The sequence below is a fragment of the Carettochelys insculpta genome, chromosome 1 (genome assembly GCF_033958435.1).
Source record: "Carettochelys insculpta isolate YL-2023 chromosome 1, ASM3395843v1, whole genome shotgun sequence".
NCBI lineage: Eukaryota > Metazoa > Chordata > Testudines > Carettochelyidae > Carettochelys > Carettochelys insculpta.
The window spans coordinates 237,958,693-237,977,396 of NC_134137.1; the positions used below are offsets into that span (position 1 = coordinate 237,958,693).

The 18,704-nt window shown below is 46.0% G+C and overlaps 1 protein-coding gene and 1 long non-coding RNA gene across 3 annotated transcripts in view; one reads left to right on the top strand and one right to left on the bottom strand.

Annotated features, from left to right (window-relative positions):
- The window catches only part of TIGAR (TP53 induced glycolysis regulatory phosphatase), a 25,755-nt gene extending 12,654 nt beyond the window's left edge, over positions 1-13,101 (bottom strand). The window contains exons 1-2 of the mRNA XM_075003020.1: positions 12,983-13,101; positions 3,373-3,410 (exon numbers count right to left, since the gene is read on the bottom strand). Of these exons, the coding sequence (XP_074859121.1) occupies positions 3,373-3,410; positions 12,983-13,014 (70 nt within the window). The 5' untranslated portion in view covers positions 13,015-13,101. The remainder of the gene's footprint in view (positions 1-3,372; positions 3,411-12,982) is intronic.
- Positions 11,835-18,704, top strand: part of LOC142017786 (uncharacterized) — a 27,150-nt gene continuing 20,280 nt past the window's right edge. For both annotated transcript variants that reach the window (XR_012646592.1, XR_012646591.1), the window contains exon 1: positions 11,835-12,777. This is a non-coding gene — a long non-coding RNA (uncharacterized LOC142017786). The remainder of the gene's footprint in view (positions 12,778-18,704) is intronic.

Here is an 18,704-nt window from a genome sequence, read left to right on the forward strand (position 1 = left end):
TACATATGCACCAGAAATGGACAGTCTGCAGAGTTAGGATTGGTGTTGTTCCACCTTCTGCTGCTCATGTGTGCCAGAGAAGGCTGTGTCACCGGGCAAGCCACACTTAGATGTTTTATTAACAGCTAGTCAGGGGTCACAACAAAAACTGGTCAGGCCACATGCAGCCCCCTGGATGTGAGTATGACATGGCTGGCTTAACGGCTCCTGCTCAGGGACTAAGCCATTCAGCTATGGGATGGCCTTCCCAGCAGCCAGGGTGCCTCCTCTTCACAGCCCTATCCAGGAGGCTCTGTTCTGCCTGGCCAGGACAGCAGCCTCCTCCACAGCTTGTACTTGCAGGGATCAGGTGTCACCAATCCTGCCACAGCACAGGGAGCCCTCTGCAACCCTGCTGTTGTGATCTTGCTCCCTCACTCTTGTGAGAGCAGGGCTGAAGCATGCTACCTGCCTTTCAGCACAGTGACACCACATTCCTGCAGGCACAAGACAGAAATGCAAAGCTCTCCCAACAACTGCTACCAATGGAATTTTTCCTCAACAATTTCAGCACGGGCTGGAATGGATATTTACCAATCTTACAAACCTTAGTTATGACCACTTTTATAAACTTTGAACATTAAAAGATTCTTGTAGTCCCCTTCCCACAAGCCACAAAACAACATAGTAGGAGCCAATATCCAATCCAAACTAGTGGACATTAAAAAGGCAGTCAAAAATCAACTGACAGATATGGCTAGAAACTATCAACCAGCTATTATACAGTGCCTCAGCTGATATTCTGCTTATTTTCCAAGAAATGTCTATGAAAGTCATCTCACCAGCAAATATATGAGGACTTCATCTTAAAGTTCTTACTAAGAACATTTATGTGATGAACACTCACAATTACATACAAGTTATGCTACAAGAACTTCCCAGTTGCACAGCAAACAATCAGAAGGGCTACGTCTACACTAGCCCCAAACTTCGAAAAGGCCACGCAAATGGCCATTTCGAAGTTTACTAATGAAATACATATTCAGTGCTTCATTAGCATGCGGGTGGCCATGGCACTTTGAAATTGATGCGCCTCGCCGCCGCGCGGCTCGTCCTGACGGGGCTCCTTTTCGAAAGGACCCCGCCTACTTTGAAGTCCCCTTAATAAGCTCTTCTGGACTCCAACACAGCGTGTAGAAGTGTAGCAGTGGGGTGGGGGTGGGGGGTCTTCTGGAAGGAAGTCCTCCTTGTGGAGGCCCCTTCTTTCCAAAAGTGGCATGTGTAGAAACAGCCCCACTGAATTTAGTTGCAATTGAGAATGCTTAGCATTCCTAAAAATCAGGTTGTACATTCAGAAAAGTGAAAAAACCCACAAAATTTATGGCCGCTCATGGAAGGTTTGATTTAAGTGACTTATCTAGCATCAGGTACGAACTGGTCAGGGACAGCATCCACTTCTTTGGGGCAACATGCAACCGCCTGAGCCTAAGTTCAGCATTCCTCTGTCTGCAATTCCCTCTTCATTCACTATAAACCAAACAAACCACAGATCCTACAGACAATACCCTCCCTTACTATATAACCTTTGTTCAAAATCCCCAACCTTACTGGGACTGGCTAGGTAAAGAACTATATATATCCCGGTGGGTTCCTCACCCTATTCTTATTCTCTCCCTATGAACTAGTTTTCTCCAGCACATCTCCTAATTTTCACCATGCTCATCACCCCAGGCTCTCAACCTGCTCAATTAATCCCAGTCTTCTTAACTGCTCCACAATCTTCATTATATCTCAGAATGTCAGTCAATCCCTTGCCTTCTTGACTTGGTCTACTGCCTCCACCAAGATATCGCTTGCATTGTCTGACTCCGGGTTCTTCTGCATTCCAAATCAGGGTGCTTCCTCCTCCACTGTGCCTGAATGCCTATAAGTGAAGTGCCAAGCACGAGAGTTTTACTGTTCTCAGTGCCAGGAAGCACAGCAGTAAGAAGCATCAGCGCCACGGAGTCTTGCTCAGTTCATGCAGCATTGGGCTGCAGCATGCTCAGTGCAATTCCAATCTTCAGAGAATTTAGCTGCCAAGCTAACAAGTTTCTGAGCAAGTGCTAACTACTCCAAAAAGCTTATAATTTGATGTTGCCACAGGAAAGCAAACTCCCATCTTTGGCCAAAAGACACATTTCTGGAACAAATTAAATTCCCTTACCAAATTTCAAGCTCTGGCACCAAAGCATGGAGGCACAAAAGCTTGTCAACAAACAGTCAAACATTTTTTGTTTTTGTTTTTTTTAATGTAAGCAAAACAATATTGCCCCAACAAATTTCTGATATAAACTATACAGTCATATCTCTAAAAACTCCTGAAGTCTCCTTACAGATGCTTAGTCAGTTACTTCCACAAGTGCTGTGGTTTGACTTCCTTTAAAACTCTGGTTCCCAAACTTTTTGGCATCACGCCTCCCCCTTTTGATTTCTGAGAAACCCTCCCACCCCCGCACCTCGTCTTCACCAATATCCACCCCTCCTTTAACAAAATATTCAATTCATAATTTAAAATAAACACAAACTTGATATAAAAATGTTATTTAACATTAAAAATAAGCTCAAATAGTTTTTCTTGGCCCCTTGGGAGTGCCTGGTGCAGCCCCAGTTGGCCAGCTGCCTGAGCCCCATACCAGCTGCCAGAACTGCCCATGCCAGCCGCCCACGTGCCCGAGCCCTGTGCTGCCAGAGCCGCCCACCCAAGCTGACTGAGCCCTGCACTGCTGGGGCCAGCTGCCAGCCCGAGCCCTGCAGACTGCTTGTGTGAGCCCCATGAGCTGCCCACCCAAGCCCTGCCTCTCCCTTCCCCCAAAGCCAGGCACCACTAGCCCCCCGCTCTTACCCCATCTGCCTCCCCCAAGTCAGGTGCCCCCAGCACCCCATCTAACCCCATCCTCCTCCTCCTCCCCCACAACCCACACTCACTCACCTTTGTAGGAGGCAGCCAGCTCCATGTGGGCCTTTGCTAGCTGTCTGCTTTTTATAGCAGCTGTGCAGGTTGCCCATGTAAAATGGCAGGGACTGAGAGCCAGAAGCAACAGCTGGCTCTTTCTTGGGGTAGGAGAATGATGAGGAAAGCGGGGGATGGGTCACCTCATGCCCCACCCCACCCCCATTTCGGGAAACCATACTTTAAAACTTGTGCTCCAAAACACACTGATTATTTTTTCTAAACTTGGCATATATTAAAATCATTTAAGTTATGCATTTAAACTTAATTTATTTAAATAAATTTAAATTTAATTTATTTAGTCATATATTTTTATCCAGCCTGGTACTGGTAACATTTCATAGGCATGTGCAATTTTTTTAATCTAACGCTGTCATGGTCATGACAGGTTAAACACTAACCTTGAAGTATCCTGTCTTTGTTGTATCTTGTTTCTCCACTGAAAGATAAAAATATGTCAGGCAAAGAACAACCTTGTCTAAAAACAAATGTTACTCAAAATTTTAAAGTATTTAGATACTAGGTGCCGATACTGCATCAGCTCGGTATTTTAGGCGGCCGACATCTCTGTAAACTACATCTTTTTCAGTAAGTTATATTTAAAGCTTCCTCAGCATCACTTCAGAAACTTTTTAAAAATACTGTAGTTAGTTCCAATTAGGACTTCACTGCTCAAGCAGCATAAACTTCTTTGGAATCAAGGTAAATGCAGCTGGTTAATTTGGTAGTTAATTCAGTGCTACTTAGTTATCTAATAAAACCTTTTCCACATATCTCCATCCCAAAATAGTAATTTTATGAAAAATGCACACTGCACCAATCCAGTTTTTTCATCAGACTCCTATGTTTTGGAAATAAGTCTATATAAAACTTAACTAATTTGAAAGAAATAAAACCAAACAATGAAAAGAGTTTAGGTGGTATAAAAGAGAGGAATATAAAATAGAATTAATGAAACAGAAAGAAAAATAAAAGGGCTTGTCTGCACATGAAAATTAATACAGAATAAAGTAGGATGCGAATTTGAAGCAAATGTACTGACACTTTTATTCCAATAGCTAAAACATCATCGACGTTTTCCTAATAGTGGAACAAAAAGAACCCAACTTTGACCATGTGAATATGTACAGCACAATGCTTTTCAGTATTCAGTGGGTAATCTTGTTTTGGCAAGAGGGACCGATTTAGCCTTTTCATTTGCCCATTTCTACATTTTTACTGAGATGTCTCTATTAATATTTTTTTTTAAATAAAGTCATGTAAGCAGAAATCTGAATCACTACAATACAGGGTGATCATATTTCCCTATACTGAATATGGGCACTTCGCAGAACTTCTTGTAGGTTAGGTCTATACTAGCTGTGGAAGATTGAACACTTTGGTTTGATCTTACCGGGTGCCATTTCGCCCATGCACAAAACGGCATATTCTGGGATCAACGTCCAACCTGGAACTCCTTGAGAGCTACAAAGATTAAGGAATGTTGCTGGGAGGCACGTTCCCATTGACAGTCTGCATTGAGGACCAGGACCAATCTCAACAGCTGCAAAATTGATTTTAGGTATGCAGTTGGCGTATCTAAAATTACGTAGCAACCACTGACATTCCCCGTAAGTGCAGACGTAACCTTATTCAAGCAAGTTCAAATGCACAGCCAGAACTATACTGTACAACCATTCAGATTAACATCAAGTCAATGGAGACCCTGTTAAAAAGAAATACAGAGTAGCTAGAGTCTTTATGTACTTACTTATCTTTAAAGCCTGCATGGGCAGAAGTCACACACGTGCCTGTACATTTCTCGCAGACGAGTATAGAGAGTTGCTGACCAACCTGACCCAACCCACTCTAACCAGTGCTCTCTGCCCTCTGTGCCAGCTGTTGGCCATTTATGGTGTGAACCCTAACAGAAGTCTGGAAAGGGGGGCTTGTGACCTCATGTACCTCCACATGTTGCCTCGCTGTGTCTTCTCACAGCAACATATGGAAGCATGCAGTCACAGGCCCCCCATTTCTATGAGGGTTCACATCAGAACATGGCCAGCCGTAGCCTTTCGATGCTGTGTGCAAGTGAAGGGACAAAAGCTGCTTCCAGCCATAGTGGGTGAGGATGCGGGGAGGAGGGTTAGGAATGATTTAGCCTACGTCTTTGCAGAGATCATCTATTCCCTCCTCCTCTCCCTCCCCTTCCGCGCCCAGGGCCCAGGAAAACTTCAGGGAGTTCAGTCAATCTGGACAGAGGAGTCTCAGCAAGGGAGAAGATCTAGGACAGTGCAGCCCCACAATGCCTAGAGATAAGAACTAGGGAAGGGGCAGGCATATGAAGAGGTAGCTTAGTCTGCAGAGACAAGGTGCTAAGAGGTCCATAGCTTAATCAAAGGACAGAAATGCTTCCCCATGCCTTCGCTTTAGCACATGCAAGGTTTGGCTCCTCCTGACACGTATCCTAGGCCAGAGGGTCTTGAGCTTTCCATGACTGCCAGATGCAAGGAGCAAGAGAAGAGGGGGAAGAAGGAGCCTTCCAGCCAGGTTGTCAGTGAGATGAATTATCTGATGAGGGTCTGGCTCTCCATACAGCGTTGGAAGCAGAACATACCCTTGGCGGGCGAGAGGAGTTTATGGAGCAGCAGCAGGACTGAGGGTGACAGGACACAGAAAGGAGAGGACAGTAAGAAGGGGCATATAAAGGGCCAAAGAATGGGCAGCAGAGATGACATGAAACTAGCCACCATATGCCCACACTGGCTGGAAGTGGGACAGGAGGTGAGGATGACGTCCCGGCCAAAAGGAGGCACACAGCAGGGACTGCACTGATGGACCAGCAGGGGGAACAGCTGCCTCTCCACATAGCAGCTTTGCCTAAGCCCCAGCCTTGCACACCCACCCCCATTGTCAGCCACTGGACACCCCACACACACTCATCACTAATGGATGGACAGATGGTAAGCAAGGATCCAGTCAGCAGCATGACCCACAAATTCTGATGGGTGGGGAGAAACAGAAAACATGAGACAGTTTGCTCATTTTTAGGAGTAAGCAGACACCTGCAGAAGGGCTTAAACACAGGACTGTCCCTTTAAAAATGGGACAACTGGTCACCAACAACTACTATAAAGCTGAATTGAGTCAAAGGTACATTATTAAGGTCCCCTCACGTCCAGACAACAAAATTTAGGCATAATGAGTTAAATGGTTCCATTACATCAGTAAAACAACACATGCCTCAGCATCTTCTTTGGCCTTACTCCTGAAGATAATGACTTTCAAATGAGAACTAACGCCAATGTTACAGCAAAGGTTCTCAAAATGATCTGGACAAATGGCTGGTCACATAAGGCTGGCTATTTCTCCTCAATGAAATGCATGCAAATACTTTCCATATAAAGCAATTGCTGTAATTGCCACAGAGTTTATGTAATTTTAAATAGGAGGGCATCTGATCCACGAGAGAAATATTCTAATAAAATATAATCAATTCCACATGATAGACCATTCTCCACAATGGCACACACAGGTAAGACTGCCAAGTAGACAGTGAGGTTGGGGTTTTTCAAACATACTGAAAAAATCAGCTTCAATCTGTTCCTATTCAATTCAATAGGAGCACAGCTAGCCTACTCTGGAAAAACATCACCATAAGATTTCAAAAGAGAGCAATGGTTTCATTCCTGTATATTTACCTACTGACCAAAAAAGGAAGACTTCGGCTGCATCACCAAATCCATGCATTTAGATTCATAAAGGAGAACAGAAATAATTCTAAAGAGGGAAATAATTAAAATCCACATTGGGGTTGGCCTCACAGGTCCACGATGGGTCTCAGACCCCACTTTGGATTTCAGAATTGGGAAATAAAACCCCTTGCCCGTGAACCTCTTCTACTGCTCCTTGCTCGAGGAGCAATCGGACTGCCAGGCAGGGTAGGCTCTTGAGAGAGGGCTCCCTGAACAGGGATGGGGAAGGATGGGGAGAAGAATGGGTAAGACTGGAACTGGATAGTATATTCCCTTTCCACCATGTGCAGGACCCACTAATCTGATGTTCTATGGCACCCAAGCAGCATAGAAAGGGGATAGGTGAAAAGAAAAGATGTGCTGGATCCCAGGTGGGGAGTGGTTTGGTGCTCTTGACTGCACCTTCAAAAGTTCGATTTCGGTCAAGGAGGGGGCGTCTGTTGCCCCTGCCCCTGGTCAGGCCAGCTGGAGCACCTCCTGCCACTGCAGCCCCGCCTCCTATCATGGACCCTAGGCTGTTGATGTTGGAATTGCCTAAGAGGAGGTCAAGAGTTGAAGAGCCTGCATTAGGTAACAGGTGTGTGGAGCCACAGAGATCTCAGGGTAGCCCTTGAGTCCTTGATACTGTGCAGTCTCTTATCTGTCTTTTCAGAAAACAACATAGGTCCCTCAAAGGGAAGATTCCGCATCATCTGCTTCACCTCATGGGGCAGGCTGGAAACCTACAGCTAAACTCCCCGCCTCATAGCCACCCCAATGCCTCAACCTGTGTCGCTGCCTCGGCAGCATCCAGGGCAACTTGGAGGGCCACGTGGGAGATTAACTTATTTTCCTCTACTACCACTGTAAATTCTTGTTTAAGTGTCTGGAAGAATGAGTTCTGTATACTTAGACAGAAAAGACACCGTATTAAAAGAGTACCTGCTCACAGAGCCTGCTGGTTTGCTATATATAATTGCAGGCCCCCCATGGAGTAAACCTTCATTCCACACAAGTCCAATTTTTTGGCTTCTCTATTTTTGGATGAGGACCCACAAAATCCCCCACAACCGAAACACAGCCTTTGACATAATCCCATATCATCAAATTAACTTTTCATTGTGTGTCTTCTACTCGTTTCCACTGCCCCTGGGCTTTGCTTTCCTTTTGCCAACATTTACAAATATCTTGTTTGACAATAGCCTTTTAACATTGAATCTGGGGTATGAAGATGAAAGGTGATTTTGGTTTATCCACAAATACATGCCCACATTAGACAGTACACTATTCATGTTAGCAAGATGATTTTTCACAGAGATCCACTGTGACTGAAAGAAAAAGCTAAGGCTATATGTTTTGAAGAAGTCAATGATGTCAGTGCTTGCTTTAACATTCCACAGTACTGTCTTATTCCTATTCCTCTACCAGTGCCAAGTCCACGTATTTTTGGCAAGAGGTAGGTCTAATGACCATCCAAGATGGTCTATAAATAACCTTAACTAGTCACATGCAACAGTGGCCATTGTGCAACATCAGAAAAAAAGTCATTGATAGAATGTGTCTTTATCTTAATGGTTACTAAAATAGCACAGAGTAACTTCAAATGCTTAGTTCTAATGGAACTAATTTTTCAACAACTATTTCCCAGAATGCTGTCACAGTTGGGTCACAACATTTATTATAACAAAGTGTAATGTTAGGTTTTATTCCAAAAGAGTTAATAAATTAAGCTACTACATTTTGTGAATGCTATTTGAAACCACTGCATGTCATCTTTCTGTTTTATATTTTATTCTTGATAACATTCTATGAATACAGAAAGGAAGAGTTCGGCATTTCAATCCCTTGTGCAGCAACTTCTGTTAAGTTATGTTATTAAGCAGTTAAAATTTTTCAGAAGAAACTCAAAACCAAAACCCTTTAGAATTATACAATAATGTATATTTGACTCAGTTAGATCAGTTGTTAAGGAAAGAAAACCAAACAATGAAGTCAAAACTAATAAAACTTCAGCAAATTTTAGGAAAAATGCAGCATCTTAAGCAGGCATTCTGTCTTCAATGCATTTATTTTTTCTTACTTTTGGTATTGAGTTTAGGGATTAGCCAATACCTGTACCTAAATTTGGTAGGTAGCTAACGGTTAACTGGTAAGCCTCATCCTGTTTACCAGATATGGTTAATTGGTAGGGTCTGGAGAAGCCCCCCCATACTGCAGGCAGGGGGTTGTTCCAGTCCCACAGGGCTGCTGCAGGCAGGGGTGCTCCAGCCTGGCCAGAGAAATCCTTGTCTGCAGTGCATGCAGTGGTGAAGCCACTCCAACCCAGCCAGGCTAGAGCACACCTGCATGCGGCGCACCAGGGCTCTTCTGCCCAGCTAGAGCATTCCTGCCCACGCTGCACCAGAGCTGCTCTGGTTGTGGGCAGGGAAGCGCCAGCTGGGATGGAGCAGTCCAGGCACCTGGTGGGCCACGTGCAGGGTGGGGGTGAGGGGGCGAAACACAGCCTTCCCAGCTTCCCTCCCACCATTAACTGGTTAATCAGTTAACTGATTAAACAAGATTTTACATCCCTAATAGGTAGGAGGCACCCTTATCACATGCAGCTGTCTTTATCTGTTATATTTGTTAACTAGTTCAAGACTTCAAGGGATATTTCAATATTACTGTATTAGCTATAGATTTCAGGCCAAAGCAAGCTGCCAATGCCACTTTCCACTGGACAAAGTTTGGATTCTATTCATAAATAATTTTTAAGAACAAATATCTCAACTGAGAGATAAAAGGTGTCTCTGGAAAACTGCTTGAGAGAGAGAATTGTTTCACTGCTATGTCACCATATTGTTACTTTATAGTTCAAGAATAAAAGATCTCTAGTAGGGTTTGTACAAATGCTCATTTTGTCATCTTTTGATTAAAGTGCCTCACAGTGCAAGTTTCACATTTATTAAATAATGCAGTTTCCCAGACTTTTAGAAAGAAAAAAGAGACTGAGAAGAAAAATTACCTATATATTTCTCAAAAATAATAGTTCAATTACAATCCTATCCTGGGGTCCTATGCTTCTAGTACAAGACATATGGAAACCTCCCTCACAGTCATTTTTTTTAAGACTTTGTGGGGACTGAATTATAAACAGATGAAAAATCATTATAGTCACAGAATCACAGATTATAAGGCCAATAGGCATAGAATCCTAGGGCTGGAAGGGATCTTAGGAGGTCACCTAGTCCAGACTGCTGCCTAAAGCAGAACCAACGCTAACTAAATCATCCCAGGCAGGTCTTTGACAAGCAAAAACCTCTAGGGATGGGGATTCCACCACCTCTCTAGTTAAGATATTCCAGTTGCTTCATCACCCTTCTGGTGAAATAGTTTCTTCTAATATCCAACCTACACCTCTCCTTCTGGAACTTCAGACCATTGCTCCTTGTTCTGCCATCAGTCAACTGAGAACTGCCTCTCCATCCTCTTTAGAGCCTCCTTTCAGGAAGTTGAAAGCTGCGATCAAATCACTCCTCACTCTTCTCTTCCGCAAACTAAATAATCCCAAATTCATCAGCCTCTCCTCACAGGTCATGTGCTCCAGCCTCCTAATTATTTTTACTGCCCTCTGCTGAACCTGCTCCAATGCATCCACATCCTTTCCATACTGGGAGGCCCAGAGCAGGACACAATACGCCAGATGTTGCCTACCAGTGCCAAATACAGGAGAATAACAACTTACCTAGATCTGCGGGAAATGCTTCTCCTAATGCACCCCAATATGCCATTAGCCTTCTTGGCTACAAAGGCACACTGTTGATTCATATCCAGCCTCTCATTCACTGTAATCCCCAGGTTCTTTTCTCCTGCACTGCTACTTAGCCAGTCAGGTCCCAGCCTGTAACAATGCTTGGGATTCCTCCATCCCAAGTGCAGCACTCTGCACTTGTCTTTGTTGAACTTCATCAGATTTCTTTGGGTCCAGTCCTCCAATTTATCTAGGTCACTCTGGACCCTATACCTACCCTCGAACATGTCTCTCACCCTAGCTTACTGCCATCCTCAAATTTGCTGAGGGAGCATCACAGTGATCAAGCCCCACCCTCCTGTATAAGAAGGCCAAAGGAGTTCCCCGAATTTATTTGTTTGAAAACATTTCCTTCAATTCATGGATGATAGGATACAAATACTCCCTAATAACTGTATGACAACTCCAGACACTGTAATTTTTCACATCCTACCTCTAATGGCTGGAAGGTAAGAGATCCACTCAAGTACTTCAGTCCTGCACAATGCGTCCTTATTTGAGCTTTGCCCAAAGCTTACAAGCAAAATATTTCCTGTATGACAATCCAATGTATTAATCGCTGTCCCTACTGAAGTCAGAATTAGAACTGGAAGTGTTAAGGTGAGAAATAGAAAATGCTTCTAAGCAATATATGTTAAGGTAGGAATCTCAAGTGATTCAAAAAAGTCTCTGAAATAATTAACCAAAAAGTTTTTGCTTTCAAATATCCTAATATATCCTAACATAATATCCTAACATCCTTACTAGTTCACTCACATTTAGGTCAGCATGTAGGATGTTCTGCCCCCACTGCACCAGTTACAAAAAGTAGCAATGTAGAAGCATTCCATTGAATAACAGATGTGACAGCTATAGAAACTGCAAGACTCCAGAATTTATCTTGTCCACAAAGAAGCAGCTTCAATTAGTGTTTATTAAGAACAGAGAAATCATTTGAGAATAACCAGTATTAAAACTGTGCCTTACAGTACAAAATGGGAAATGCTCTACCATCTCCTCTCAAGAAATCAACCATTTCAAATTCCCTACTCAGAGAGTGGTGGAGAGAGAAAAGGGCATACTCTTTGGATATTACTTGAAATGTAAAGATATGAACAGATTGCCAACTTTAGAGTCAGGTACCCTCCACGCATATAACAGAGAGAAAGCCGTGCTAGTCTATATACTGTCAAAACGAAAAAAGCAGACAAGTAGCATTTTAAAGACTAATAAAAATTTATTAGGTGGTGAGCTTTCGTGGGACAGACCCACTTCTTCAGATCATGGTCTGAAGAAGTGGGTCTGTCCCACGAAAGCTCACCACCTAATACATTATTTTGTTAGCCTTTAAAATGCTACTTGTCTGCCTTTTTTTTTTGTTTTCATGCACATAAGTGTGGACTTTGGGTTTCTGGCACCTTCCAGGACCCTCTGGAGAGGGTACAAACTGGTCACTGAACATTATCAAGTGCATATTTCCCATAAAGAAAGCGGAGGGGGAAAAAAAATGAGGGAAATCCTACAGTACTTAAAAAGCATGCAGGTGGAACCTCCAGAGGCACTGCGACCAAGTACTAGGGAGAGTGCAGTCTTTGCTCTACAGCCTTGGCTGAGAGCCACCTGTCCTTTTGCTCAAGTGGTAGAGACACAGGGCTTTAGCCCCTATGGTTGCACGTTCAAAGGCTGAGGGCCAGCTGGCCTCTAGCTCATGTGTCTTTAGCCTTTATGGTTGCAAGTTCAAGCCCTTCTACGCAGAGTCCCTTAGCTTTACACCTGCACTCAAAGCTACTATGAGGGGTGGCTGTGAGCTCTGTAACATGTAACTAGGCTGCTAACAACCACCACAGCAGAAACTGGAGGATGAAGGAGCAGCCATTCACACTCAGGGTACCAACACGCCAAATGCAGTGCTGCAGCTGTACCCCCAGCCCCGCAACACGTTGTGGGCAGGGGGTTTCTGGGGCTGCGGCAAAGCCACCCTTCCCAAGGGCCGGCAGCGAGGACAACAGCAGAGTCGCTCCCCTGGCCTGGCCCACGGACACTGCACTGCCAGGTGCTGCAAGCCCTCAAAGCTGCAGCTGGCTCGAGCAGAGATTTCAATCGCGGCGCCGGACTCAGCTGACAGCCTCCCAGCAAAGCGCCCACGCCGGGCCTCCCCGCTGGGCGGGGCAGAAAGCTGCATCCCGGCCTGGGCGCCAGAAGGACGAAGAGGCCGCAAAGTGGAGCCGCAGGCAGCCCTGGGCCAGGCCGGTCACGGAAGGCGGCCGGGTCACGGTCACCCACCGGGCTCTGTCCAGGCCAGCCCGGGCCGGTGCGGCCGCCGGGTAGGTCGCTCAGGGGGGGCCGCCCGGCCATGGCAAAGGCCAGAGCCGGAGCGCGGTACCTGCGGTCAGGGGGCAGCAGGGGGCTGGCCTCGCGCTGCCGGGGGAGGGGCAGCTTCCTCCAGGGCGCCGGGGGAGGCGCCGGGGCCGTGCCCGAGGGGGGAGGGGAGCAGGCTGCGGCTCTCACCCGGCCCCGCCCCCCACTCACTGCCGGACGACGGTCAAGGCGAACCGAACCATGCTGTGCCGTCGGGAAACCACCTCCGCGCGCGCGCGCCCGCCCGCCAACCGGCATTTTGTCCGCGCGCGCCCCCGCACTCGCCGACTGGCTCCCACGCCGCCTGACATCACAGTGCCCTGCCCATTAGACCGCCCCTTGTCCCGCCCCGCTCGCGCGCAGGCGCAGAGCGCGCCCAGGAGGGGCTCGCGTCTCCTGCGTGGCTGCAGGTTCGGGTGCGCGGCTGCGCGCGGCGGGGGGGCTGGGTGGTGATAAGGGGAGCAGGCTTAGCCGGCTGCCCTAGGGATCCGCCCCGTATGGAGCGGATGCTCTCCGATGTATGGGGAAGCAGCCACCTGCCCTTTCGGGCAAATCACTCCTGCGTACTCCGTGGGAAACCAATTCATTCAGACGTGTGGAACCCCTTTGCCCTGGTAAATGCACTGGGCTCATGCCGCTGATGAAGCGGGTCTTTCTGTGCTCCAGAATATCTGTTAGTCTCTAAGGTGCCAGAAGACTTCTTGTTTTTTAAGATACGGACTAACATGGCTACCTGTCTGGTACTTAGTATTCACGAGTTGCCAACCCAGCCCCAACCCACACATCCTTAATGCCTGTGGAGATATACTTATCTCACAGAGCTAGCCTTCGGAGGCCATCAAGCCCACTCCCTAGCCTTCACAGCAGGACTTATTGCCATCCCTGACAGGGTTTGTTTTCCTTTATCTATTTGCCCTACATGGCTGCCCCTCCATGGCTGAGCTCATAACCCCACTGAGCTACCCCTCTCCTTGTGTAAATGGTGACCATCTGTCCCACATTAGGTGGGATGGTCCTGTGTTTTGGATGCCAATAAGGTTCCCCTCCTTATTTTTTAAAAGGGACTAATCGTCCCGTATTTGGGCCTTCCCCCTGCTGACCTTTTCTGCCAGCAGCTGGGCAAGCGCAGCTGCTGGAGGGATTCACTTCAGAGAATCCTGGTGAAGCGTGGGAGTGTGGGGCAGCTGCTGTGTTTCTGCTGCTGCTGGGGGTGGGGGGGCAGCTGCTGCTTCCCCAAGCTCCCAGGGCGGGCTGGTGGCTGCCACTTCCCTGGGGATGCTGGGAGGGCTGGCGGCTGCTGCCTCTTTCCCAGCTCCCCAGGGCTTGGTGGAGCTGCCCCTCCCCCTCCCCCTCATATCTCCCTGTCCCATATTTGGGACGGAGAGATATGTTCGCCCTATCCATGTGACCGCCACAGATCTGGGTTGTCAACAGAAGGGATTGAACCTGCTACCTTAGGGCTAAAGCCCTGCGGTCCACCACAGGCGCTAAAGGCCAGCTAAATGGCTATATGCAAAACACTTGCACAGGTAAGGACATTTGTTTGTGCATGAAAACTCACTGGCTCATGGAAAATGAGTTATTACATGTATAAAAACTGACAACAGTCACAAGTGGGTGCCTAGCACAGTTACACATCCAACTTTCCCAAGTGATCATTTCTCAGGCAAATTGATGAGTGTATGGGGACACAGCACCCAGACATTTGATGGTGTAATCATCAGCCAAGCAGAGGGTGGTATCCTGTCATGGAAATAAGTCAGAGGGCCCTTGTTAAGGATGTGTGACATAGGCTGAAGTTGACCACAGCTGTATCGCAGCATCATTAGTGTCTTAGTTACAAGGTGGTGAATAAGTATGTTTTGAAGGCTTCAACACACCTTTACCTTTTGAAAATTTACCTTAGGCCATCTGTGTGCAATGTTCTCAGAAAGTTAGCCATGTTAGTCTGTATCTTCACAAAACAAAAAAGCAAAAAAGTAGTCATGTAGCACTTTAACAAGTTCACAATAATTTATTAGGTGATGAACTTTCATGGGACAGACCCACTTCTTCGTATCTGGAATATTCCAATAGATGAAAACTGAGACAAAGAGAATTTAACAGACAGTTAGAAAAAATGAAATTAAAAACTGATAAATCAGCTGCACAGGATAAAAGGAGGAGGGGAGAGAGGGAAGAAAATCACTTAGTGCAAGTGTCTATTAAGTTAAGTGGGCTGCCTGAGACTACTACAAATATCCAAGATAGGGAAACTGTACTTGTAATGCGTAAAGTAATTGCTATCTTTGTTCAGATCAAGATGTAAAGTATCAGACTTGAGAATGAACTCCAATTCAGATATCAGAGGGGTAGCCGAGTTAGTCTGTATCTTCAAAACCAACAAGAGTCCTGTGGCACCTTATAGGCTAACAGATATTTTGGAGCATAAACTTTTGTGGGCAAAGACTGGCTCCAATTCAGATGTCTCCCTTTGTAATCTGGTGTTGAAGTCTCTTCATTTTAGAATGCAGGCTTTCGAGTCTTGAATGCTATGGCCTGCCGGTGCAGCCGCCAGGGGAGGTGTGCTCTGGGGCCACCAGCCTGTCAGAAACTTAATGCGTGCATGCCTCAATCTGCACAGCTCCTATGAATGTTCCCATGCACTGAAGCTTGCAAAGTCAGGTCAGCTTATTTGTGGTAAAGATGGCAAACAAACTAGCAGCCAAGGATAAGAGCTAAATAAACTACAAAGTCTTTTTTTCTTGCCTAAATGTTGTCACTCTGGGTCACAGTTGAAGCAAATGGGGGGACAATGAACATTGAAGCTTACACTTCTGTTGGTTCTGCCGAACCTGTTCTGTGGATAAACTGATGGATTTTCTTCTCCAGTATTGTCAGGCTATCACCTTTTACTAACGAACTGCAAGCAAACAAAATAAAGCAAAGCAAAGAGACATAATAAATGCTTTTGGTATGCATAGATTCTAAAGCCAAAAGGGATCATTGCAATCTGATCTTAATCTGAGCTGTACTGCACATATAGGACTTCCCCAGAATAATTCCTAGAGTATAAAATATTCATCTCACCAAAGAGAAAACTCTGCAAACAAAAATTAGGAAAGCACTGAAATGATTGACTTTTGACTAAACTAAAATATGGGATTTTAGCCAAAGGATAATGATGGGGTGGAATATGGTAACAGTTGATATGTACTTGAAGAGCGTAAAAACAAGGAAGGGGGGAAATTGTCTACAGTAATGAAGGAGGGGCATGGAGGTTTAATTAGAAATAATGGGATGAAACTGATAAAATGACTTGGTAGACAAACATCTAGAACGTTTTGTAAATGTGAACTCTGCTAGATATTTGGAAACCTCATTGCTATTCAATACCACTGGTAAACTGGACAGAGCTCTGGAAACTATGATAGGAAACAGTCACTCATTTTCCTCAATGGCTGGACCAGATGAGATTTTTGTAAGTCTTTTATAACGTCTATGATTTATTTAGTAATTAAATTATTCTTTATTTTTATCCTTTATCCAGATGGGAGAGGTTTATGCTTAGAAGGAAAAGGCAGTATTTCCCCAAGGATTTTTTTGAAAGTGGGAGAAAAGGCCATCTACATATTAATAGTTTCAGGAAATATTCTAAGTAACTTAGTTACACCCATGTGGTTTAAACAGATTTGACTTAGCATTTCATGTTAAAAAAAACAGTTACCTGTTCCATAAGAGGTGTTCTTCAAGATGCGTTTCCCATGTCTATTCCATAAAAGGTGTGCATGCTGGCCATATGCACCAGTGCTGGAAGTTTTCCCCTAGCAGTACCCACAGAGGAGCACCTCAAGGTACCCCTGGGGTGGCACCTCCTTGGTGTGGTAAAAGGGGTGCTGCACACTCTCCGTACACTCAGTCCCTTCTTGGTGGTGACTCCAGTGGTGGGGAAGGAGAAGGGATGTGGAATGGACATGAGCAACACACCTCAGAGATGTTGCCTGCAGAGAGCTCTGCACTGAAGAAGGTCTGGAATCCATGCACCCACTTGGCTGCTGGGAAATGGTGGATGCCCATTGGGAGTGGAGAAAAGCCCAGGACTGCTAGTCCAGCATCAAGGACTTGGACTCCCTCTAAATCTGGCTGCTTCTGGATCAGCTGTAGGCAGGGGATCTGTGGTGACCTGTGGCTGGCAATCTATGTCTAGCTCTTCTTGAATGTTGTCAGGAGCGCAACCTGAAGTGGGGCATGAAGGGTGCTCATATCTGGGCAACAAACAGAAGAGGGGCACCCTTGGGAGAGGCTGTGTCACTCGTACAGGGAGGCTTCCCAACAGTGCCAAGGGTTTATAGAACCTTAGTGGCAATGTGTTCATCTGAAGCATGGAAAACACGCCATCCCTCACCAGTGAGCTTTGCCAGGAACCCCTGTGCTGTGGGAGCCAGCCTGCTACCTTGAGGGAGGATAGCGGGGTTGGCCTATCACTGGAAACTTCCTAGTGATCACAGCTGGTGAGTGGCAGCTGGGCCCTTCTCTCTGCAGAGTCTGGTGCCGAAGCTGAGGGGAGCCTGCCCGACCAAGCACAGGTTTTCCCTTGGAATGCAGAGTCACAGAGTCCTAGGATGCCAGTCCCAGTAAGGAGAGCATCTCCCATGTGGCTTGTAGGACCTCCAGCATGGTGGGAGCCTGAATGTAACTTATTAGAGTTCCACTATTCAGTGAGGTGGGGAACAGAGTAGGCTGGGGTGCTCCACTCTGAGTTGGGCCCCTCAAGCTTGATGGAGACTGTGATCCACCTGGCACGGGGTCTGCGCTCATCCACCGTCTTTTCGTCTTTTTTCTGAGATGGTGGCAAATGGCTCCTTTTTGTTCTCCTCAGCTTCTTTTTCAGAAACCAGGGAGGGGCCCAGTGCCAACTTTGATCAGTGTGCCAGTGCTGGCATTCGGGCCAATCTATGAGCAGTGCTCAAAGTCAAATGACCCATTCATTTTAGTGCTAGCCTTAAAGGACTTGCACATTTTGTACCTCTCGCTACGTGAGCTTCGCTGAGACAACGCAGGCAGTGTCTCTGTGGGTCACTGACCAGCATAGACTATTTGCATGAATCACAAGAATTAAGCCCTGGGGATATGGGCATGCCCCAATTTGGGTTGAAGTCCTTAAGGGGGATCAGCCATTCTAAACTATATTATGGGTAAACTAACTATGAAGAAGACTAACAATGGGGACTATAGTAACAGAGGTGTAGCTGTGGTAGTCTACTCAAGAGAAGTTGTTGTTCCCCTCTATTCAGCACTGGTGAGGCCACGTCTAGAGTACTGTGTCCAGTTTTGGGTGCCCCCGAATAGAAATGATGTGGATGTGCTGGAGCAAGTTCAGCGGTGGGCAGTGAATATGATTAAGGGCTGGAGCACATGACCTATGGGTAGAGGCTGAGGGATTTGGGCTGATTTAGTTTGCAGAAGAGGAGACTGAGGGGAAATTTAATAGCAGCCTTCAACTTCCTGAAGGAGGGCTCTAAAGAGGATGGAAAGAAACTGTTCTCAGTGGTGACAGATGGCAGAGCAAGGAGCAATGGTCTGAAGTTACAGAAGGAGAGGAGTAGGTTGGATATTAGGAAAAATTACTTCACCGGGGGTGGAGAAGTACTGGAATGTGTTGCCTAGAGAGGTGGTGGAATCTCCATCCACAGAGGTTTTTTAGTCCCAGATTCACATAGTCCTAGCTGGGATGACTTATTTGGGGTTGATCCTGCTTGAAGCAGGGAGCTGGACTTGATGACCTCTTGAGGTCCCTTCCAGCCATATGATTCTATGAAAACAAAACAGCAGAAATGTAGCACTTTAAAAACTTACAAAATGATTTATTCGGTGATGAGCTTTTGTGGGACAGACCCACTGAGACTGAAGAAGA